At 39.4% G+C, this 24,609-nt stretch overlaps 1 protein-coding gene across 6 annotated transcripts in view; it reads left to right on the top strand.

Moving 5' to 3' along the window:
- The window catches only part of MPP7 (membrane palmitoylated protein 7), a 340,879-nt gene extending 336,465 nt beyond the window's left edge, over window positions 1-4,414 (top strand). For all 6 annotated transcript variants that reach the window (XM_043509503.1, XM_043509502.1, XM_043509504.1 and 3 more), the window contains one exon: window positions 904-4,414. In XM_043509503.1, the coding sequence (XP_043365438.1) occupies window positions 904-1,083 (180 nt within the window). In that variant the 3' untranslated portion in view covers window positions 1,084-4,414. The remainder of the gene's footprint in view (window positions 1-903) is intronic.
- Window positions 4,415-24,609: the final 20,195 nt, after the last annotated feature.

The raw sequence follows: 24,609 nt of genomic DNA, 5'->3' as shown, positions 1-24,609 counted from the left end.
AAATATACTTTTGCTTGTTTTCACCGTAAACATATGCAAGTGCTGCATGTTAAGTGGAGCTGTGATCTTAAGGTGTAACTGGTAAGATGGGGGAGGTACTGTTCCTTTGGGAGCAGCAAATCTCTAAATTCTGAGTGTGTCCAGTGGACCAGGGACTGGACATGCCAGGGGGATGCTCAGGGGCTGGTGTGTGCCTATCTCTAATCTGCAGAGGGACAACGCATCCTGGGCAAAATGGGAGTGCTTGTGTTTCCCACGGCCAGTGGAGTCAGGGAGCTGATCCCCAGCAAGCACAGACAAAACTTCCTCATACTAAGGGCAAGTGATAGTGAGATGCCTGACAACCCTGGGGTACCTCGGGAAGAGTCACAGTTACTATAATTTTTTACTTTTGTTTAGTTAAAAAATAATAATCCCAACAAACAAAAAAAAACCTCTACACGTGTATGTATAGAGAAAAATAGAAAACATGTTGGAGGTACATTTGAAAAAGTAAAGCCCATACCCCTAAATCCCTTGCTAATAGCAACCGGAGACTTAGGTAATGCAGTTGTTAGTGCACCATTAATGTAAACAACTAAAAACATTTTTCCACTGGGATTTCTACCACAGAAATTTTTCTGTAATTATCAATTAGTGGGTAATTACACTGCTATAAGGGAAAAGAGGAAAGAATTGCCTTGTCAGGCCAAACCTAGTTGTGAAATATTCACAGAGAATTAATTTGAAATAATGGTTTCTGAAAAGTTCATGGTCAGTGGCACAATTTCCATCTACTTGCTTAATGAAAAATAAACTGAATATATGAAATTAAATAAAACAGTCCATGTAGATTTGCATTTGACACTGATGTGAACTGATTCAATTGTACTTTTGACTGACTTCTTATACTGACTTGCTTAGGAAGAAGATTTTCAAGAAATGATTAAATCTGCACAGATGATGGAAAGCCAGTACGGCCATCTCTTTGACAAAGTTATAGTCAACGATGACCTCACCACAGCTTACAATGAGCTGAAAACAACGTTTGACAAATTGGAAACAGAGACCTTTTGGGTTCCAGTCAGCTGGTTGCATTCATAACACTATATAAATAAGGAATATAAATGCTGATAGTTAATAATCTTTTTAATAAAGTGCATGGTTGCCATTTAATTGGTGTAAGGGTTTTCTAACTTTGGCAAACTGACATGTAGTTAAGGACTTGGTGTAATTGGAATGCAAGTCTTCTTTTTCTGTAACTTAAACCATCCTATTCAGAATTCGGGGACAATAAAATCACATGGAGTCAGATGCAATATACTGAGCTATTAGTGCACCCAAAACTGCTAAACGCCTTGTTATTGTTTACATGTTAATCTCCAAGTTGAGTTTTGTTAATGGAGGGTAGCACAGATATTAATACTGAATGCTGTGGTGGTCTCAAACATAGCCACTGTCATATAAAGTTGCACATGAGCACTTGGAGGTTATCAGTACTTTAACTAAGAGAGCTTAAGAGAACTAAAACAGGCAAAAATGGCAAATATTTCTTTGGTTAGGATGGACATTAGCGTTTTAACTGGGTTAAGTATCAAGAAGGGTCATTTTACTTTCCTAAAAGTGTGAGCTTTATCTTATGTGTACAGAGTGATCCTAGTGTTCATTTGTATTTAAACGTTTCACCAAAAGAGAGAAGTAAAGTATTCAGTGGCTTACTTGTACAATGCGCTGTAAAAGAGCTACAGTCCTCTGCTGTTACTGTTCTGCTTTGAGTATGCAGGTCTTGAAACTCTTTGCATGCATGCTTTGCAGAACAACAACTTGGGAATATTTATTTGAATAAGGGAAAATATAGGTTATTTAAATGTATATAATTTTAAAAATCTTTGTGAGTTAATCATCTATAAGATCAGAGGTATATTGGCAAGAATAGCTGTGTAGTAGTAAGTGTTTATGGTTTTTTGTTTTTTGTATTTTTTTAACTTTAAATCGACTTCAGACGTCTCTAGTGTCCTTTAAAATACTTTTAATTTATTAGCAGATGATTATTATTAGGGGAAACCTTTGACATTTGAGTAAGCAATTGCAATGCATGAATCGCTTTTATTAAAAAATATATAGCAATATTTCTTTAAAAAATATGTAATGTCAAAATGCATTGTTTTAGATTTGAAAGCTTTTCTTTGAGTTTAAACCTTTGTAAGTCTCTAAGTTGCCACAAGTACTCCTTTTCTTCTTACTACAAAGAAAATTATCACCTTTAACACTGCCCAGATACATTTGAAACCTCAGATAGCCTTCTGTGTAATAGAGTAAGCAAATGTATGGTAAATCATGTATATTTAATGTAGGTAACCTTGCATTTTTTTTTATTTACTACTGATATGCAGCAAGTGTGTACACATGTAATGAAAGAGTAAAGCATGTGTATTAATTGTGCGAGTGAATATGTATTATAGGTACAGTGTGTGGATGAACTTGCTAACTTAAATCATCACATCTGTAGCATTCAAACAGGAAGCAGAGTTATATTATGTTAGCGTAAGAAAAAAGAATTCAGTGAAACTTATTTTTATGAAAAGGTTGAAATAGGATATTAAGTTTTTGAATTTCTCATAGGTGATCATTTATAAATAACAAATTACGAGGTACCTGTAATTAGAAACACCGTCTTTGTAAATTAAATCAACATTCCATGTAAATATTTTAGTTTATATGCTGATAAAGCCATCAGCTCTTGGCAGTTGTATCCTAAATGCATATTTGGCCTTGGATCATTGAATTTGGTTTAAAATTATTTGAAACAATTGAAATGCAGCAACAACAAAAAATTAAGAGCTTTTGAATGTTTGTACTGGAATTATTGAAATATATTGTATCTCACTATTAACACGTATACTGTAGTTGAACTGCCTAATGTAACTTCATACATATCTCTCAGATTTCACTATTTTTTCTGGTGGACTTATGTTTGTAACATAAATAACATCTCAGTGGTTTAGATTAATTATATGAAAATCACAGTCAAAGTGTGGGCTGGAGAAATATTCTCTATTTTTTAACTATTCAAAATGTAATTATTTTCACAGGGAAATGTTCTTAGCAATCGCTGGAGGCCTGCGCCTGCAAGATGCTGAGTGCTCTCGGTTTCTTTTGCAGACAGCAATAGCTGAGGGTGCTCTGCACCTCACAAGATCTGATCCTTTTATATCAGGGGAGGGTCAGTCTTGTTAAACAGTATGCTAATACTGCTAGTAAACTATAGTATATCAGACCTCTATTGTACTAGATCTTTTAAATAAGGGAACTGTTTTTGCCCTTTGGGAAACAGACCCTTTAATAGTATGAAAACCCTGTGAGAAACAGAGATTCTGGCTGCCGTGCAGGCTTGTTGCCGGTGGTGTGATGTCTTTTTGAAACAATTTTAAAACTTATTCCCATGTTGGTGGGGTCTAGGACGGCCTCATACAATATGCTTACTTTGTGGGGTAATAGACTGAAAGCTCCACAATGCTTTGTTCCTTTTACAGAGAGACTTGCTTTCTGATCTTCTGTGTGGCAAAGGCAATATTTAACACAGGGTGGTCACATACCTATTTCCTAGCAAGAAGTTAATTTAATTGTATTGGTGGTGAGAGAACAAGGACAAATAAAATCATGTATACACACAACAAACAAAAGGAATAAAGTGTGGGGGAATCTTTAAGCTCCTAGAAATAAAGTTTGTAATGAGTTTTAAAAAGGAGAATGGAACAGCCCATTCCAGTAAATCTCTCTCTAAAAATTAGCATTATTGCAGTAAGAAAAGGAGTACTTGTGGCACCTTAGAGACTAACAAATTTATTACAGCATAAGCTGTAGCTCACGAAAGCTTATGCTCTAATAAATTTGTTAGTCTCTAAGGTGCCACAAGTACTCCTTTTCTTTTTGCGAATACAGACTAACACGGCTGCTACTCTGAAACCCATTATTGCAGTGTGTTCTCACCAAGAAATGTAGAGGCTGCCATATATGGTACTAGGTCAAGATAAAGAATGTTTTAGCTTGACAGTTTCATTAATTGGACAAGAGCGTGCCCATTTTACTGAATTACAAACCCACTTGTTGATAAACTTCCTCCATTACAATAAAAATAATATATTGCGTGTTTCTGATGTGTAAGGTTTTATGGATAAAGGTGACAAAACATCTTAAATATTATGCATATTCAGTTTGTGCTGTTTGGTTTTTAAATAATTGAATGTTTTTACATCCAAGTACAGATATTTTTATTGTATTTTTGCTGTGTTCCATAGTAAAACAAATGTTAACATTTTATACTATTGTATCCAGCTCTCTATACTTGAAGTTGCAATCAGTTCATACATTGATGTCATGCCTGAAATCTCATTTTACCTTCTTATGCAGAACAATAAATTATTGATATAATCGATCATTGAAGATGGGTTTTTTTAACCTGAACAGGATAGTTTACTGTGTAACTCATAAGAATGACTTACAGATTTGATAAACGTTTTATCATTTATCTGTTATAGCTCTTCATCCTAAATGCAACCATTAAAACAATAACTTTTAAATGAATACCATGGGAAAAGGACTAAAACCCTTCATTTATCAATGTTATTGTTGACATTTTCTCTCAATAGACTTTTTCCCCTCTTGCCCCCTCCCAAAAATTAACTCTCCTCTTTCGGACAGTAAAAGTGGGAAGGAAGTGCAGCATAAGGACAATGGGCCAAATGCAGAGGTGGTATGCAAGGTCTGATACAGGTAAGGTGTGCACCAGTACTAGGTGTAAAAGAGTGAGTGTCAAAACTGATGTACTTTTCAAGCTGCAATATGGGGATGTATAAAGAGAAGAGTGTAGAAGGAAAAGCAAGTAACAGGAATGTATAAGTTTAATTAAGCCATACCATTGCTTACCGCTGGACCTTGACATTTAAATAACCCAAGTTTACACTGAGTTACAGTCGCAGGTAATTTGTATCTCCTTGCATGTCACTGAGATTCATAGTTAAAAAAAATCTAAAATATAGTTTTGAAATCCCAACTACTATAGTGATTTCTCAGGAGCAACAAGATAGTTTTTTGTCTATTTCAATGTTGAAAGTTTTTGTACTTGCTAATTGACTGGTTTACTTTCTAGCATCCAAGATCGGTAGTAATGTATCGCAACAGGAGCTCTGATTGAAAAACAGCTGAAAATAGATTCTTTTCTTTAAGAGGATACCTTATAAGTTTCCAGATTATATAATTTAAATATTTTTTTGGAAAATAGATTTGTATGTCTTGTTACATTAAATAGTACAGTACAAGTGAGACAGAATGGAGTTGTGGAAAGGTGAGTACTTTTTTCTAACAAGTGTATGTGTCTGAAAAACCAGCCATACTGATTACTTATTCGCAAAAAGAACAGGAGGTACTTCAAATAAATTTGTTAGTCTCTAAGGTGCCACAAGTACTCCTGTTCTTTTTGCAAATACAGACTAACACAGCTGCTACTCTGAAACCTGTGATTACTTATTGTAACCAAATTACAAACCAGATTGGTTTCTCAGAAAATTGCATGGAATGATTTAGATTTCTATAGCATTTTGAATTGCTGCTGATTTAGCATTTTTTTAAAAGTGGGTAAATGCTGACTTAATATTGATGTTTGCTGTTACCCTTCTTACCAAGATATACCTAAATCTGTTAAAACTTAGTATTTTTAAGTTAGAGTGACTCAGGAGTTGCAAAGTGTACAATTCCAATACCACAAATATTCAAAAACAAAAGCTTCAGGACTTTCAGGAATCCCCAGCTAACATAACTAGGTTTTGAAAACTTCTTGATAAGATTTCAAAATCAGTTCAAAGAGAAATAGATCATATTACCTTTCTTCTTTTCAGTGTCCACGCTGATCATCAAGAACTGAATGTTATAATACAAAGAAAAACAAAGTGGGTCATGATTGCTTATAAGCAATTAATTTTAGATTCACACTTCAACAAAGGCATTACAGAATTTTCTACAATATCATACAGACAAAGGATTATGGAAGTGTGGAATTGTAATGGATTATGTATTTGCTTTAAAGATTCCAGGATGTAGGGGGCAGAGTAAATCAGAGGGAAAGTTAAGGATCAAAATATTTTGGATTGCTCATGAAACCTTGCAGATTCTATTCCACCTTCTGATTTGAGTGTATGTCTTTGTGTTTGTAGATCACTGCACAACAGGACTAGTCAGGATCAGGACCCGCATTTATGTGACACATTTATAGGACCCATATTTATATGAAAGCACAGAGTCCTGAAGTGTATGGTAGACACTTCATCACGTATAGAGAACCGTTCATCCAGAAATTTCCCAAAGCACTTCTCAAGCTGTTTATGGCTCATGCATCATTATTATATTATTTATATTACCTTAGCATCTGAGAACCATAATCATGGACCAGGACCTCATTGTGCTAGGTGCTGTAGAAACAGAACAAAAAGGCATTCCCTGCCCCAAAGAGCTTACAGACTAAGTATAGAACACGAGATACATGTAGATATAAACTGACAAGTGTGTGGAAAGAAATACACTGTATTGGTCAACACACTAGAAGTGATGACAATGATTTGACTGCGATTGTGTTAAGTGTTTTGAAGGTATCATGACAAAGGAGAGTTGTAAGGAGGGATTTGAAGGCAGAAAATGAGGTAATTTTGCCAATGTTTACAAGGAGCCTCCTCCTAATTGTGAGAGGCAGCATAAAAGAAAGTATGAAGGTGCTTGTTTGAAAATATCAATGGTGGGCAATGAAGGCTGGCATCATGGGCCAATTGGAGGCAGGAGTCAACATCTCGAAAGCAAGTGAGAGATGATAGGTAGGGTGGGGATAGGTCATAAAGGATCTTGAAAGTGAAGATAAGTAGCTTTGTTTGATAAGATAGAGAAGGGTCAGCCAGTGGAGGGATTCAAAGAGAGGGGGTCATATGATCAAAGCAACAAACTAGGAAAATGGTCTTTGCAGCAGCATTCTGAACGGATATGATATGGGCTCCCTCCATGTTTGTCACGGAGGTCGCGAAAGTCATGGATTCCTGCGACTGCCGTGACTTCTGCAGCTGCCGGTGTGGCTGAGCCCAAGGTCACCTGAGCAGCTAGCTCCTGGGCCAGCTGCTCAGGCAGCCCTGCAGACAGCCACACTGGCCGCTGCTGGACTGGCTCTGCAGCCAGCTGCTGCTCTGGCGGCCCTGGGCAGCTGGCCCCGGGGACTGCCTGAGCAGTGGCCGATGCAGCTGGCCCTGGGGACTGCCTGAGCAGCTGTCCTGGGGGTGGCAGAAGCAGCAGCTGGCTCCCTGGGGCTTCCCCCTCCCTGGCAGCTGGTGCTGTGGCCTCCCTTCCCTCCTCCCCCGGCAGCTGGTACTATGGGGTCCCCTCCCCCCCGATTCAATTGGGGGTATTTATGATATAAGTCATGGATAAGTCACGGGCTGTGATTTATTGTTTCTTGCCTGTGACCTGTCCATGACTTTTACTAAAAATACCCATGGTTAAATCATAGCCTTAGATATGAGTGGTGCAAGACTGAATTTGTTGAGGACATTGCAATAACTGAGACATCGGATGATGGGACCTGGGTGAGAGTTTTAGCTGTGTGGGTAGATAGGAAAGGCAGTATCTTACAGATGTTATGCAGAAATAATCTGCAAGATTTAGATGTAGCCTGGATGTGAAGACCTAGAGAGAGGCCTGAGTCAAAGATGATACCCAGGTAGTGAGCCTGAGTGATAGGCAGGATAGTGATGGTGTCTTAAAATACAGCCACATGCAAGATGGAATGCAGTTGTCATGCACCAACCAACAGAGGGAAAGTAGAGAAAAACATTGCCAGTAACAAATGTTCATTTCCTGTTATACAAAGATGCATTTAAAAAAAACCTATACATTTATCAAGGGAAGTAGAGTTAAGGGTTGTCTGCATGAAAAACCCTGGCATCCCCTCTGCTCCTGGTCCCATTAAAATTACCCAGTTTGTACATGTAGGAGCCCTGCTCTTGTGATAAGTGTGACAAGAACTTTAGTGATCGCAGATAGTAAAGTCTGAAAGTACCTTTTGCAGCTTTAGCTACTCTTTGAAGCATTAAGGTGGGAGAGGGTGTTTTGTACGTAGTTAAATAAATTAAACCTTGTCAGAATTAGTCCAACTAATGTTCATGATATACCAACACAAATAACCTCATTTTACAGCATATCTATATACACATCCCAAAAGCTGCAGTTGTCAGCAATTTCTTATTTCATTTACTTGAAAAGAGCATGTCTACAAAAGATTTAGTGTTTCATTGAAGGATTCTTGCATTTTTCTGCCTAGCAGAGCAGTGAAGTTACAGGCCAGCAAAGATATATGTAATTGTACCCAAGTAAGACTTTCACACATCTCAAGACGTGTAGATTTTACATTTCAAATAACAGTACTTTTCTTTGTCTGATGGAAGTCAAGAGAATATGATTAAATGCAGATTGCAAACTTGCCCACTGCAAACCCAGTTGAACATGAAATCTTGCAGGAATTAACATTATTCTTTAAATAAAAAGGCTGCCATGTACATAGAATATCATGATATGCTTGCCAGATAAAAAGAAATGTAAATCTGTGAGGAGACTTAGGAATTTGCCTGTGTAATTTGCCTCTGAACCCAATGTTTTCTCCTTTCGTATAATAAAGTGTAAAGCACCAGTGCGGTGATTGCCATTTACATAAAATAGCCAAATAGTGGCGTTCTGGGGGAGCTGAAGAATCAAGTTCTGTTTTGCTTGCAAAATTGGGGATGAGCCTCAGTCTGACTAAAAATGTACCCCATTTCTGAAACTAATATCTACAATTGGCACCAAGCCAAAGGTGGTTGGTGGTGCTGTGGGGTAGTGCCAATAATTCCGGGAAACTATCTGAAGCTGGAGGCACCATCCTTTGTCATTACTGGGTTTATAGTTCGCTGTGACCATCTTGCTTAAAAATCAGTGATATAATTTGTCATACATACAGGTAAATAGACGAGTCCAGAGAAAGAGATTGGAAATTTTTTTATTCAGTTCTTACATTTTAATTATTTAACACTTCTACATTTCAACTATCGTATCAGTTTGGAGATATTCCTGGTCTTACATTTGACTTTTAGACCTATCAGGCTGGTGTGCTGAGCAAAAAATAATTTTTCTTTAGTAACTTGTGATTGTTTCCCATTTGTTGAGATACTCTATTTCACTTTTAAACACAGTGTGTTTGTGTTGTCTACTTTGTTTACTATTTGTTCTCAGTTTTGTGATAATTCTTTGAATGCCAGAAGAAATTACAGCAAAAACTTTATACATCTTAATTGACTTAGTCCGTTTTTTATTTCAGTTCCTTTATTTCCTCAGTTAACGTTCTTGAAGCTTCTCCATGCAGGTGAGAGGGCGTGTGAGGGAAGGGATAGTTTAATGAGTGGAAATGAGAGGTAGAGAGGCTTCCTTGATCAGGAGTTGCTCTGCTGAAGAAGCTCCTCTGCTGCAGAGATTATTGCAATGTAGGGCTTCAGTGAACTCATGAGAAGTTCCTAAAAGATGGAGGAGAAGATAGGAAAGGGTTTGTGACACTAAAACTATATGCATTATGATGGATGTGACCCCCCAGGTTCTCACTGGGGGTCACTGGATACAAGTGCACTAAATGCACTAAAAGAGCAGCACCCTAAGCAATCACTCAGTTGGAGGTAGCTTAAGGCATATTAGGGAACTTTTAGTGCACAATAGCAGTGTCCACACAGGCAGTGAGTGTATAGATTTAGGCCCCTGCTTGCCACACACTAACTCTCCATCTAAACAAGTTCAACAAAGATGGATTTAAATAACAAGCTGCAACTTTACTAACTGTGTGTGGGGGCGGTGCTATGCACCAACCCCTCCCATACCAAGCAATTAATTGGGATCAATGCATGGCTACAGGGCGCCCACCATTTAACAAGTAACTCAGAGTAGACCCTCTTCAGCCAACCATGGGAATACAGCTCACATCTGACTTCTCTTGTCCTTCCCCTTGCAAGGGGGGCAGTGTGTGCCAACAGAAGATCTCAGTCTGAAGAACTTTGGATCTCCACTTCTCCAACTGGCACAAGGTCCACCAGAAAAACTTGATCTTCATTTACCACTGGGAGCTGGCCCCTTGTAGGCTTTATTCTCACTAGATACTGGACTCAAGCTGTGATTTACTAAATATTCCTATATTATCTCCTAATGCCAGACTTCCTGATCCTACTCTATTTAACCTATTTGTGCCTTCACACTGCTGTGAGGAAGGCCAGAATCCTACTGACCTCTGCCAATTAGATCCAGCAGGAAAAATTTCCTTCCTGCCCCCCAAAATAGGTGATCTGTCCAACCCACAGGATCCTGAAAACTCAGCTCAACAGACTACTACTACATGGTGGGAGGGTGGTCAGGCAGCTAAAAAGCAAGGCAATATGATCCCCAAAAATCTAGGAAGGCTTTAAGTCGGGAAGTGTGAGGGCCAATTGATTCTCCAATTCTCCTTCTCCCTCCCCCTCCCCCAATCTGGCCAATGGAGGACAAAGAAACTTTTCCCTATTCTAGGTAAATTTCTGCTTGTTTCAGAGGTATGTGAAAGGGGCCATAATCAGTTTTCTGTGCACATATTTACACTCCTCCCTGCCTTTCACACAAGGTGTGAGTATCAGCAGGTGGAAAATTAGTTTTTGTAGTGACCCCTCCACTCCCAGTCTTTATTCAGGCCTAATTTGATTGTGTCCAGTTTGCAAATTATTCCAGTTTTGCAGTTGCTCATTGGAGTCTGTTTTTGAAGTTTTTGTTGTTGAAGAATTGCCACTTTTAAGTCTGTTATTGAGTGTCCAGGGAGACTGAAGTGTTCTCCTACTGGTTTTTGAATGTTACAATTCTTGATGTCAGATTTGTGTCCATTTATTCTTTTGCATGGAGACTTGGCCAGTGTACATGGGCACAGGGGCATTGCTGACACATGATGGCATATATAATTTTCCCCCTACTTATACTCGCACCTTCTTGTCAACTGTTTGAAATGGACCACCTTGATTACATTGAACTCATTAGCCCTTCAAAAGTGATTTTTCCTCCCTTGTCAACTGTTGAGAATAGCCCACTTCCTCCTTAATTGAATTGGCTCATTAGCACTGACCCCCACTTGGTAAGGCAACTCCCAGCCTTTCATATGCTGTGTATGTATACCTCTCTACTGTATTTTCCACTCCATACATCTGATGAAGTGAGTTTCAGCCCACGAAAGCTTATGCCCTAATAAATTTGTTAGTCTCTAAGGTGCCACAAGGACTCCTCATTGTTTTTGCTGATACAGACTATCACGGCTACCACTCTGAAAGGAATTCCAATGTCTCCCATTCTTTTTTTCAGCTGAGTTTGCAAGTTCTTTCACATTCCCTTACCCCAACTGCAGTAATTTGCCTATCACAAGATCTTGGAGGAAATCCTAAAGAGCCAGATTACCTCCAGATCTGCAAGCTGTTCAGCTCAGGAAAGGGAGGGAGCCTTAATTCTCTATCCTGCACAGCTCTAGCCCAGACCCTAGAATTAGTTTATCTGTCTCGAGGTCTCTACAGAGATGCACTATTCCCATGGCTCTCCATTATTTCAGTGTTCAAGATTTATGTTGCTTTCTTGTTTTTCCAGCATCTTTGGGAATAATTTTGTTGTTATTTCCATGCTAATGTTACTCCATCTCTTCCTGGTATTTTGGCTCATTTCATGGTCTTGGAAAGTATTTAATTTTGGATTGCTTTGCTGGTCACATGCAAAGTCTTATGCTGCTTTCTATATTATGTATATGAGACAAGAATGAAATATTACAGACATCTGGTACCATTTAAACTTTTAAATGAACATGTAGTAGGTAGGAACTTTTTCTACAGTAGCTCTCAGATGACATTACATTGTACCACATATTGTCAGCTAAAAACAAATTATCATTTATTAATTTAAATAGTGCTTTAAACATATATGGAACTTCACAGATATAAGACAATGGGTAAATCCTGGTCCCATTGAAGTTAATGGGAGTTTTTCCATTTCTAACATTTACTACCAAGTGTTAGTGGTTACTTTCATAAGTAGTCCTTTTGACTTCTGCACGTTTACTCATGATAGTAGTGTTTGCAGAATTGGGCCCTTGGGCCTTGATCATATGCCCCTTAGTCAATGGCAAAACTCCATGGACTTCACTGGGATCAGCATCTGGCACATTATATGCTGTTTGACATGATATGCTGAGGGATGATAAACACTATGGGGAATGACTAAAATAATTTTTAAAAACTGTTGAATTAACAACTTTGGATAACTGTCTAATACATATGACTACCATTGCATGAATTGAAGTACAAACCTTTCTATTTTGAAATATTGATAAGCAAATTAAATCACACTGATAAATCTATGAAATCCTTGCCTAAAATATATAATACAAATGGTAATTTTTGGCATCCCTCTGGTACTGCTTAGCTTGTCACCCAATATTTCATTTCTTTTACACCTAAGACACATTGCTCATTAATTTATTTTGTGCACCTTTAAGTAATTTTCCAAATGTTCTGAGAACTGAGGCAGCAATACATATCTTTCTTAAGCAAATGATTGAAATCTTTAATACAATGCTTCAGAATAATTTCTGAAGTCTCTAAAATGTCCTATAGTCTTGACCGGTACACCTAAAAGAGTGCATCCTATCTCATGTTTATAACCTCTGAGTTGCCTCCTATTTACCAAATCCTCATAAATTCTTTGTCTATTCTCCCTGCTTTACTTGTTTCTAACTGAACTGAGGTACTATATTGTATATTTCAACTGGTAAACAGAATATCTTGTTTTTTAGTTGTAATATTTCTGTGTAATATTTTCCAAACTCTTATTGTATTCCACAGTTAAAAAGCCACCTGGATATTCCTTTTCTATTCTTTTTCTTAAACTATCTCTAAGCCTCTCTGTGTGTTTTTGTAATCTGTAAAACAGACTCTTATAACAGGTTTTCAAAAGACTTGTGCAGCTGGTAGCTTTTTGATTATTTCATTTCACAGTTCTTTTGGAGTCAGTGTTGGTTTTAAGAAGAACGAGTGATATATCAGTTGTACTAAATATTGGTGATCTGCTTTGGAAAGATATTAACACTTTTATTGCTGCAATTACACCTGTGCATTGTTCTATTATACTAGAGAAAAAATGGAGCCTAGCAGATGTACATATGTGGGGGAGGGGACAGAGAAGTGGTATAATAAATCTATTATACCAGAGTGTTTTGTGATAGCTTCAAAGAACAACAGATGAGAACACATCCAGGTGATGTTCAAACCACAATATGCGGTCAAATATATGTAGTAAAAATTAAAGTGGCAAAATAAAGTACGTGGTTCAGACTCGTGAATGTAACTGTAGCTTGCAATATTTTAAAAATTCCTAATTGTTTATAAGAGACGTGGAACACTGTTATGGAAGAAAAATAAGGGACTTGGATATTTGCAACTGCCTTCAAGACTATAAATACAGGGTGGATAAGTGGATTGTGGTGTTCACGGATACCTTTTGGAGACAATGTCAATATTTTTACACTGCGTGTTAAATTAGTTCTGTGTCCTTGAAGTAAAACATCCTGTATTATACTGAAAGAAAAGTAAGTATTAGTGAGTTGAACGGGTCAGAAAAAATTGTCAGTTGTCAGTGGCATCTGGAATTTTCAAGAAATAGTCAAAATAGTGTCTAAAGGAGGATGATCAGTTATATGCATTTTAAAATTAATCTAAAATGTTGATCTCTCGCATAGATTCATAGATATTAAGATCAGAAGGAACCATTATGATCATCTAGTCTGACCTCCTGCATAGCGCAGGCCACAGAATCTCACCCACCCACTTCCTGCGATAAACCTCTCACCTATGTCTGAGCTACTGAAGTCCTCAAATCATGGTTTAAAGACTTCAAGGAGCATAGAATCCTCCCTCAAGTGACCCGTGCCCCATGCTACAGCGGAAGGCGAAAAACCTCCAGGGCCTCTTCCAATCTGCCCTGGAGGAAAATTCCTTCCCGACCCCAAATATGGCGATCAGCTAAACCCTGAGCATATGGGCAAGATTCACCAGCCAGATACCAGGAAAGAATTCTCTATACTAACTCAGATCCCACCCCATTGGGCCTATTTACTATGAATATTTAAAGATCAATTAATTGCCAAAATCATGTTATCCCATCATACCATCTCCTCCATAAACTTAACAAGTTTAATCTTGAAGCCAGATAGGTCTTTTGCCCCCATTGCTTCTCTTGGAAGGCTATTCCAAAACTTCACTCCTCTGATGATTAGAAACCTTTGTCTAATTTCAAGTCTAAACTTCCTGATGACGAGTTTATATCCATTTGTTCTTGTGTCCACACTGGTATTGAGCTTAAATAATTCCTCTCTCTCCGGTATTTATCCCTCTGATTTATTTATAGAGAGCAATCATATCTCCCCTCAACCTTCTTTTGGTTAGACTAAACAAGCCAAGCTCCTTGAGTCTTCTTTCATAAGATAAAAAGAAAAGGAGGACTTGTGACACCTTAGAGACTAACAAATTTATTTGACACGGCTGCTACTCTGAAACCTTTCATAAGACAGGTTTTCGATTCCTCAGATCATCCTAGTAGCCCTTCTCTGTACCGGTTCCAGTTTGAATTCATCCTTCTTAAACGTGGGAGACCAGAATTGCATGCAATATTCCAGATGAGGTCTCACCAGTGCCTAGTATAACGGTACTAACACCTCCTTATCTCTACTGGAAATACCTCGCCTGATGCATCCCAAGACCGCATTAGCTTTTTTCACAGCCATATCAAATTGGTGGCTCATAGTCATCCTGTGATCAGCCAATACTCCAAGGTCCTTCTCCTCCTCTGTTACTTTCAAGTAATGCGTCCCCAGTTTATAACAGAAATTTTTGTTGTTAATCCCTAAATGCATGACATTGCACTTTTAACTATTACATTTCATCCTATTACTATTACTTCAGTTTTACAAGGTCATCCAGATCTTCCTTTATCATATCCCAGTCCTTCTCTGTATTGGCAATACTCCAAGGTCCTTCTCCTCCTCCGTTACTTCTAATTGATGCGTCCCCAGCTTTTAACTAAAATTCTTGTTATTAATTCCTAAATGCATAATCTTACACTTCTCACTATTAAATTTCATCCTATTCTATTACTCCAGTTTACAAGTAATAAAGTAATTTCATCCAGATCTTCCTGTATGATATCCCGGTCTCTCTCTAAACTGGCAATACCTCCCAGCTTTGTATCATCCGCAAACTTTATTAGCACACTCCTACTTTTTGTGCTGAGGTCAATAATAAAAAGATTAAATAAGCTTGGTCCCAAAACTGATCCCTGAGGAACTCCACTGGTAACCTCCCTCCAGCCTGTCAGTTCACCTTTCAGTGTGACCCGTTGTAGTCTCCCCTTTAACCAATTCCTTATCCACCTTTTGATGTTCATAATGATCCCCATCTTTTCCAATTTGACTAATAATTCCCCATGTGGCACAGTATCAAACACCTTATTGAAAACTAGGTAAATTAGATCCACTGCATTTCCTTTGTCTAAAAAATCTGTTACTTTCTCAAAGAAAATAAGGTTGGTTTGGCATGATCTACCTTTTGTAAAATCACATTGTATTTTATCCCATTTACCATTGACCTCAATGTCCTTAACTACTTTCTCCTTCAAAATTTTTTCCAAGACCTTGCATACTACAGATGTCACACTAAAAGGCCTGTAGTTACCCAGATCACTTTTTTTTCCTTTCTTAAAAATAGGAACTATGTTAGCAATTTTCCAATCGTACGGTACAACCCCTGAGTTTACAGATTTATTAAAAATTCTTGCTATTGGGCTTGCAATTTCATGTGCCAATTCCTTTAATATTCTTGGATGAAGATTATCTGGGCCCCCCGATTTAGTCCCATTAAGCTGTTCGAGTTTCGCTTCTACCTCAGATATGGTAATATCTACCTCCATATCCTCATTCCCATTTGTCATGCTACCATTATCCCTAAGATCCTCATTAAAGACTGAGGCAAAGTATTTGTTTAGATATTAGGCCATGCCTAGATTATCCTTAACCTCCACTCCATCCTCCGTGTTTAGCAGTCCCACTTCTTCTTTCTTTGTTTTCTTCTTATTTATACAGCTATAGAACCTTTTACCGTTGGTTTTAATTCCCTTTGAAAGGTCTAACTCTACTTGACTTTTAGCCTGTCTCACTTTATCCCTACATGTTCTGACCTCAATAAGGTAGCTTTCCTTGCTGATCCCTCCCATCTTCCACTGCCTGTTTGCTTTCTGCTTTTTCTTAATCACCTCTCTGAGATGCTTGCTCTACAACTCCTGCATATGAATTTTTCCCCTTTCTTGGGATGCAAGCTTCTGATAGCTTCTGTAGCTTTGACTTAAAGTAATCCCAGGCCTCCTCTGCCTTTAGAGCCATAAGTTCTTCAGTCCAATCCACCTCCCTAACTAATTTCCTTAATATTTGAAAGTCAGGTTTTAGAATGCCAGGCAATGAGGAACTTTGCATTTATGAGGGCCTTGCAGGCACTCAGGGCTTGACTGCATGGGGAAATAACCTGGAACAGCTATTGCAGAATAGCTATTTCACAGTAGCTCTTCATGTGGACACTTGAACTCTGCAAAGAGTGCCTTTCTGTGGTTTAGTTTAATTCATCTTGGAAGTAGAATAATCTTCCAAAAGGCACTTGGTGCAGTGTACTTTAGTTTTGGTGCAGAAGAGGAGTTTTTACATAGGGAGTTAGCATAGAATAGCTATTGTGCTTTAAATTCACACCCTAGTTTATTCCACTCTAACTTCCCCATGTAGACATGCCTTCATACTAGGGCTGTCAATTAATTGCAGTTAACTCACATGACTAACTCAAAAAAATTAATCGCGATTAATTGCACTGTTAAATAATAGAATACCAATTGAAATTTAATAAATATTTTGATGTTTTTCTACATTTTCAAATATACCTATTTCTATTACAACACAAAATACAAAGTGTACAGTGCTTACTTTATATTATTATTTTTGATTACAAATATTTGCACTTAAAAATGATTGAACAAATACAGGAAAAGCTGTTTTATCGGCATGTTGGGGAAGCCAGTAAGTAAAAAATGCTGGTTAACTAAGAGGGAGGGAGTTTGGGTGCGGGAGGGGGCTCGGGGCAGTGGCTTGGGGCGTGGGAGGGCTTATGGGGTACTGGATCCAGGGACCGCTCACCTTGGGCAGCTCCCTGCAAGCAGCGACCTGTCCCAACTGCTCCTAAGCGGAGGCGCAGCAGGTGGCTCTGTGTGTTGCCTGAGCCTCTGCCTGCAGACGTTGGTCCCCGCAGGTCTTATTGGCCACAGTTCCCAGCCAATGGGAGCTGCAGAGCTAGCACTCGGGGTGGGGGCAGTGCACAGAGCCACCTGCTGCGCCTCTGTCTAGGAGCAGCCAGGACTGGTCGTTGCTTGCAGGGAGCCACCCAAGGTGAGCGGCCCCCGGATCTGGTACCACCTTCCATGCCCAAGCCCCCTCCCACATCCAAACTCACTCTCAGAGCCCATGCTCCACACCCCCTCCCATGCCCCAATGTCCTGCCGGCCCCGCGCCAACCAGACTATAAACTGGAATTTCAATGAAGATCAGAAATGCTGGTTTATAGAGCTTTCTGGCTGGTGAAGTGCCGGATAAAACAGCTTTCACTGTAGTATTTTTTAGTTCATTTCATACAAGTACTGTAGTGCAATCTCTTTATTGTGAAAGAGTAACTTACAAATGTAGATTTTTTTATATAACTGCACTCAGAAACAAAACAATGTAAAACTTTAGAGCCTACAAGTCCACTGAGTCCTACTTCTTGTTCAGTCAACCACTAAGACAAAAAAGTTTGTTTACATTTATGGGAGATAATGCTGCCTGCTTCTTATTTACAATGTCACCTGAAAGTGAGAATAGGCATTCACATGGCACTTTTGTAGCCACCATTGCGTGGTATTTACGTGCCAGATATGCTAAACATTCGTTTTCCTCTTCGTGCTTTGGTCACCATTCCAGAGGACATGCTTCCATGCTGATGATGCTCGTTAAAACAATAATGCATAAAATTTGTGATCAAACTCCTTGGTGAAGAATTGTATGTCTCCTGCTCTGTTTTACCCGCATTCTGCCATATAGTTCATGTCATAGCAGTCTCAAATAATGACCCAACACATGTTCGTTTTAAGAACACTTTCACAGCAGATTTGACAAAATGCAAAGAAGGTACCAATGTGAGATTTCTAAAAATAGCTATAGCACTCGACCCAAGGTTTAAAAATCTGAAGTGCCATCCAAAATCTAAGAGAGACGAGGGGTAGAGCATACTTTCAGAAGTCTTAAAAGAGCAACACTGTCATCAGCATGAACACTTGTCCTCTGGAATGGTGGCTGAAGCATGAAGGGGCATATGAATCTTTAGCACATCCAGCACATAAATATCTTGCAACATTGGCTACAACAGTGCCATGCAGATGCCTGTTTTCACTTTCAGATGACGCTGTAAACATGAAGCGGGCAGAGTTATCTCCTGCAAATTGTATCCAAACCTTTGTCTGAGTGATTGGCAGAACAAGAAATAGGACTGAGTGGACTTATAGGTTCTAAAGTTTTACATTGTTTTATTTTTGAATGCCATTTTTTTTGTACATAACTCTACATTTGTAAGTTAAACTTTCATGATAAAGAGACTGCACTACAGTACTTGTATGAGGCGAACTGAAAAATACTATTTCTTTTGTTTTTAAAGTGCAAATATTTGTAATAAAAAATATAGTGAGCATTGTACACTTTGTATTGTGCTGTAATTAAAATCAATATATTTGAAAATGTAGAAAATATCCAAAACATTTAAATGTTGTTCTATTATTAACAGTGCGATTAATTGTGATTAATTTTTTTAATCGCTTCACAGCCCTACTTAATACAAATAATTTTTATCCATTAACCAGCATGTTGAGTGAAACTCTGACTCAGTTCAATTAAAGAACTGTGTGCGCCTTGAAGATATAACTGCAGAAAATCATGAACTCTTCTTATAGTGTAAGGTGGAAGCACTGTTTTCCAGCTCAGTTACTCTTCTAGAAAAACATCTCATGTTAAATAGGCCATCTGACAAGTATCCCAAAAGAACATAATACACTTGGAATACTGAGATCTGAATTGACATAATTTTGGCAAAAAATATACATGAAGTGCATTTGTGTGAAGGTTTAAAAATAAAAGACTGTCATATGTGGCATTGGAAGCCAGGTTGACTCATGATTGATGACATTTGAAAGAACACACTGAACTTAGAAAATGACTTCAGAATCATCAGAATCTGGTAAGATTTAGATGGCTTTCTGAAGCTGTATCTGCAGCTAGGGTGCTGGAAATTCCAAAAACTATTTTGTGTATGATACACAACGTGCTGCCAGACACAATTTGAAAAAGATCCAGAATTTATAGTTTTCAGTTTACATTAATAAATTACATTAGTCATTTATTTTAATAACTTATTTGTACATACATGTGTGTTTTCAACTGTTTTCAGTTTTTAGAATTAGTGCAACTCCTAGTTTAAAGCTGGAAGACTAGCTCCTTGGAGTCCTGGCCTTTCCCCTTGTTTACACACACAACTCACTTACATGACAAATTTATCAGAGCAGCCAAGAATATTTTTGTTGTTGCCATTGGTTTGCAAATACATTGACGTCTCATTCAATCTCCCCCTTTCTTCTCCAGTTTTGTGCTTAGATCCCACTGACTATAACACTGAGCATTATAAAGAAACTATAACTGAACATGTTTGTTATTGGATTTTTTTTAAGCTACGCTGTATTGAGAGTTCTTGGTCTAAAATATCCACCAACTGAGCACAAATTGATTAAAAATGAAGGTCACAATTCAAAGAGAAACGGTACAGTATTGTGCCCTTTATTAATCAGAAACCAAGTACATTAAAGTTAAGCCATAAAATTTGGGATGCTGTACTCCAGGTATGGGGAAAATATTCTTTGTTCTTAGCAATGAATTTTCTTAGAATATCTTTTTGATTTTTTTCCCTTTTAATTTCCTTTTGAGAGTGATTTTCTTTGCTTTTCACAATAATTTTAGTTTGAAGATTAATTTTTAATATAATTAATGTAAGTACATGTTCTTCTTCAAGTTGTGTTCCTATAGGTGCTCCACTTCAGGTACACATGGACCTTTGATTGGAGATTTTTGGTAGCAGTGCTCATTTGGCCCATGCATGTGCCCTACAGATCCTTGTGTCCCGCACTGGGGCTACATAGGGCTGTGCAGGCAAATTGCCCTCAATTCCATCTCAACTGTATTGGCCTGAGATGCAGTATTCAGCATGTCTGCTTCAGTCAGTCAAGCTTGCCTAAACTAGTTTGTTAGCTGTCAGAGTCTATTAATTTAGTTTGGTGGTTAGTAGTTAGTTTTTGGAACAGAATAATTTCTTGTCCTCTTATTCCTCCCTCCCTTAGGTAGGTATGCCAGAATCACAAGAGTTCAAACGTTGCCTCCTTTCTGGGAGGCAATCCCAGCCAGCAACAAGCATTCCTGGTGCATTTATTGCCTTAAAGAAATACACATTCTACAGAAGTCCAACTTCATTTTAGCCCTTAAAAGCAGGGCCAGGAAGAACTGGGAGATTAAGCTGAGACTGCTTATGGAGCATTCACTTTGTCCCACTTTAGATCGAGGTCAGGGCTCACTGCCAACCTGGTACTCCATTTTCTGAGCAAGTATAGTTTTCTGTCTACCTCAGATCAATGTTCCCCTAGACCTTCGAAGGGAAAGATTTTAGACAGTGCTGAAAAGGGCTCTAAAAACAGAATTCTGGTTCTCCTGACAAGGAGACCTCAGTCTCCTCCTAAGTCTACAGTCTTTGAAGCATCAAGTTTTCAGTCTGGTACTGTTGAGGCTCGAGGTTCCTCTGGTATCAGTGGCACTACCAAATCCCTGGGCTCCTCTAACAGCCATGGCTACAGCTGTGCTTTGGTACCATCATCATATGATTGAGGCAGCAGGGAGAGAGTTTCCTTCCATCAAGATTGTACCAATGGATACTCTACTGCAACCTCCAGTCCCAGAACATCATGGGACCCACAGTACTGCACAAAGCTAAGCAGCCACCTGAGTCTGTGCCTGCCTTGAGGCCTACAAAGTCATCGTCCACTTCCTCTGCAAGAGACTTGCCTAGACGAACTCACAACTCAATATAATTATTTTATCTGGTACTGCAGGAATTTAGATTCTCCAAAGACCTTTCTGTGTCAGAGGAACTATAGTCTCTCCTTTTGATCAGTACTGTGCTCCTCTCGTACCAAGATCTGCATGGTCACCAGAATTACAGCTTTCTCCATTACCATCTGATTCTCCACCATTCTCTGGCATAACTCCTCCTGTGGGTGATGGTAAGGATCTTTATTCAGCCTCTCAAATCTCTATTCAAGGTTCTCCTATTTACTAGTATAGGACACCAATCAAGAGAGGGATGATGCTTGGGGAGACATTTCAAAGTCCTTCCTTGATGGAATGAACCACTATTGATTCCATCTTCTATTCCACATGGTCCCCCTTGGTGGCCATATTGGGACCCTGGGGCAGTCTACCATCAGCAATTTTCTCAAGCCTCTAGTTTCATTCACCGGAACCACAGGGACATCTATCCTTCCTCTGTTACGTGAACAACAGGAAGAAACTTTCAAGGAGCAGAAGGCTACAGAAAACAAGGAGGCCACTCCACAGATTAATATTTCCTCATCTTCTCTGGATGAGGCTGTGATATGTCTCCCACCCTCCATGACTGACAACTTCAAACAATTTCAGGACCTCATGAAATGAGTGGGTGGATTCTTTCCAGGTGCCCCTTGAAGAGGCCAGGAGTCACAGCACAAACTGTTGGATTGTAACAGGGTTCACTCACCACTGTTGCACCTCCTTGTGGCTCATCTGTGGATTAGCTCATCAACAGTCTAACACTCCCTCCTTCAGTCATTCACCCTGCTGTCTCTCTCCCTCTGTGGACTCGGGGTACTCCCTCTTCATGTCTTGGTCCTCTGGCCAGGTCTCTCTAGTCCTCGTCTGGGGTATCAAGGTCACATTGGACAACTGGCCCAGCCAGTCTTCTGCTCCACTGCCCAGTCTGTGCCACTTCCCCTGTAGCTGGTAGGGAAACCTGGGCCCACCCTCTACTCCAGCCCAGGCCCCTCTATAACTAGCAGCCAATGTCTGCACTGACCCAAACCTTGCTGCTGTTTCCCAGAGCTGTTTCCTATTTTGCCCTCTCAGGCTTCTTCTCCACTGCTTCTATGGGTACAACCTCCCCTCAGGGCCAGGCTCCCAGGGCTTCTGTTCTCCCATTGGGTTTCCTCCCTTTCCTCTCTAAGCCCAGAGAGTGACTGCAGGCCTTCTGTACTGCAGCCCCCTTATTATTCTCTACTTCCTGTTTTTTTCAGCAGTATAGCCTGCCCCTTGTCCAGCTGGACTTCATCAATTAAAAGCTCATCAGCTCTGACTCTCATCCAGGTGCAGCCTGCCACAGGGTTAATTGGTCCCTTCTCTCTATTCAGGCCTTGTGTGAACCTGGCATCCAATCACATGGACATTTTACACACACCGGCGTCTGCTCCAGTGGCCTTGTGCATTAATGAGGCACTTTTGGATCGCGACAAGACTATCTGGCAGACCTCTCCAACAGTACCATCCACTTGCAAGCAGGCTGATAAAAAGTGTTATGTCCTGGCCAAAGACTCTAAATTTTTATTTTCTCACTCTTTTTCTAACTCGTTGGTCATTGAAGAAGTAATCGAATGTGGAAGACAGCAACTCGCTAAATCAACATCATATGACAAAGGTCAAAAACCTCTTTTTGGACATAAGAACTATTCATCAGCGATCCTATGGTTCAGGATGGCAATTTACCAGGTCCTTATGGCACAATATAACCATACCAACTATATTATTGAACACCTTCCATCAGAGCATCAAGAGCAATTCTAGGCCATCATAGTTGAGGGTCACTTGTTTGCTCGAACATCTTTAAAAACTTCCCTGAATGCTGCTGATACTGCTTTCTGATCTGTGTCTATGGCAGTTGTGATGCATCTGGTGTCTTGGATCCAGCACTCTGGGTTCCCCAGGAAGGTACAAAGTACAGTTGAGCATCTTCCCTTTAATGGCTTGAAACTTTTTGCAGCGAACACCAATGAAACACTGTGTACTTTGAAGGATTCCAGAACTACCTGTGATCTGTCTGTATCTACATGCCTTCAAATACATATATATATATACATACAATAGATCCTAGATGGCTCAAATATCCTGTCCTCCCCATTTCCCTGGGTTCCAAAGACCTGCTGAGCCACTGAAGAAGAAAGTGAGGTTTCAGAGAAAGAGACCACACCTACTACCTCTGGCTCAACCACACAACCTTCTTCATTATCAAAATATCAATTTTGGTGGACTCATTGAAGGTCCAAATTGTCCCACCATTTTGAATTTCCAGCTGCAACAGTTTGCCCCCTCCCTCCCTTTGGGAACTTCCTTTTCCATTTTCAACAGACATGGGAACAAATTACAACCAACCACTGGGTCTTGGAGGTTATAACATCTGGCTACTGCATCTACATACCATCCTTCTGCTATCCCACCCTCTTTCCCCATCACTCTTCAGGGACCCCATCAGGAACACTTGTTGAGGCAGGAGGTTGACTCCCTTCTATGCATAGGAGCCATAGAACCAGTTCCTGTTCAGCACAGGGGAAGAAGTTTTACTCTAAGTACTTCCTGGTCCCAAAAAAGAACAGAGGGTGGAGACCTATTTTAGATATAAAACTCCTTAACCACTTTGTGAAAGCACAAAAGTTCAGGATGGTAACTCTTGCAGCTATAATCCCATCATTGTATACAGGGACTAGTTTTTGACTCTTGACCTTTGGGAAGCATATTTCTATATTGTGATTCAACCATCTAGAGATTTCTTCACTTCTTGATAGGCCAGACCCATTTCCAATACCAGGTACTTCTGTTCTGACTTTCCTCTGCTCCAAGAGTATCCTTAAAGGTTCTAGCAATGGTTACCACCTATCTTTGGCAAGAAGTGATAGTAGTCTTGCTGTAACTTGACAATTGGCTGATCAAAGGCTGATGTTACAATTTCAGCCATACAGTCAGCCTTGACTCTGTTCCTCAGGCTAAATCTTCAGCTCGATATCGAGAAGTCTACACTCACCTCACACCAGTTCAGAGAACATAATTTATTTGGGGGAGGGAGGACGCAACAGCCAGTGTCTTTGTTCCCTTCACAATGCTATCAAATCTTCTTAGAAGAATTCAAATAAGTCCGCAGATTTTGGTGAGAAATTGTCTTAAACTTTTGGAAGCTTGCACCTTTGTAACATGTCACGCAAGGTTATCCCTTTGCTGCTTCCAGGGATGGCTCAGAACAGTTTATTCCTGATCAAACAGTCTAGACAGACAGGTTTCAGTCTCTTGTCAAGTGAGAGAGTCCCTCA

The sequence above is a fragment of the Dermochelys coriacea genome, chromosome 2 (genome assembly GCF_009764565.3).
Source record: "Dermochelys coriacea isolate rDerCor1 chromosome 2, rDerCor1.pri.v4, whole genome shotgun sequence".
Classification (NCBI taxonomy): domain Eukaryota; kingdom Metazoa; phylum Chordata; order Testudines; family Dermochelyidae; genus Dermochelys; species Dermochelys coriacea.
Note: the sequence above shows the minus strand (reverse complement) of the source record. Positions and strands in the feature narration are given on the sequence as shown.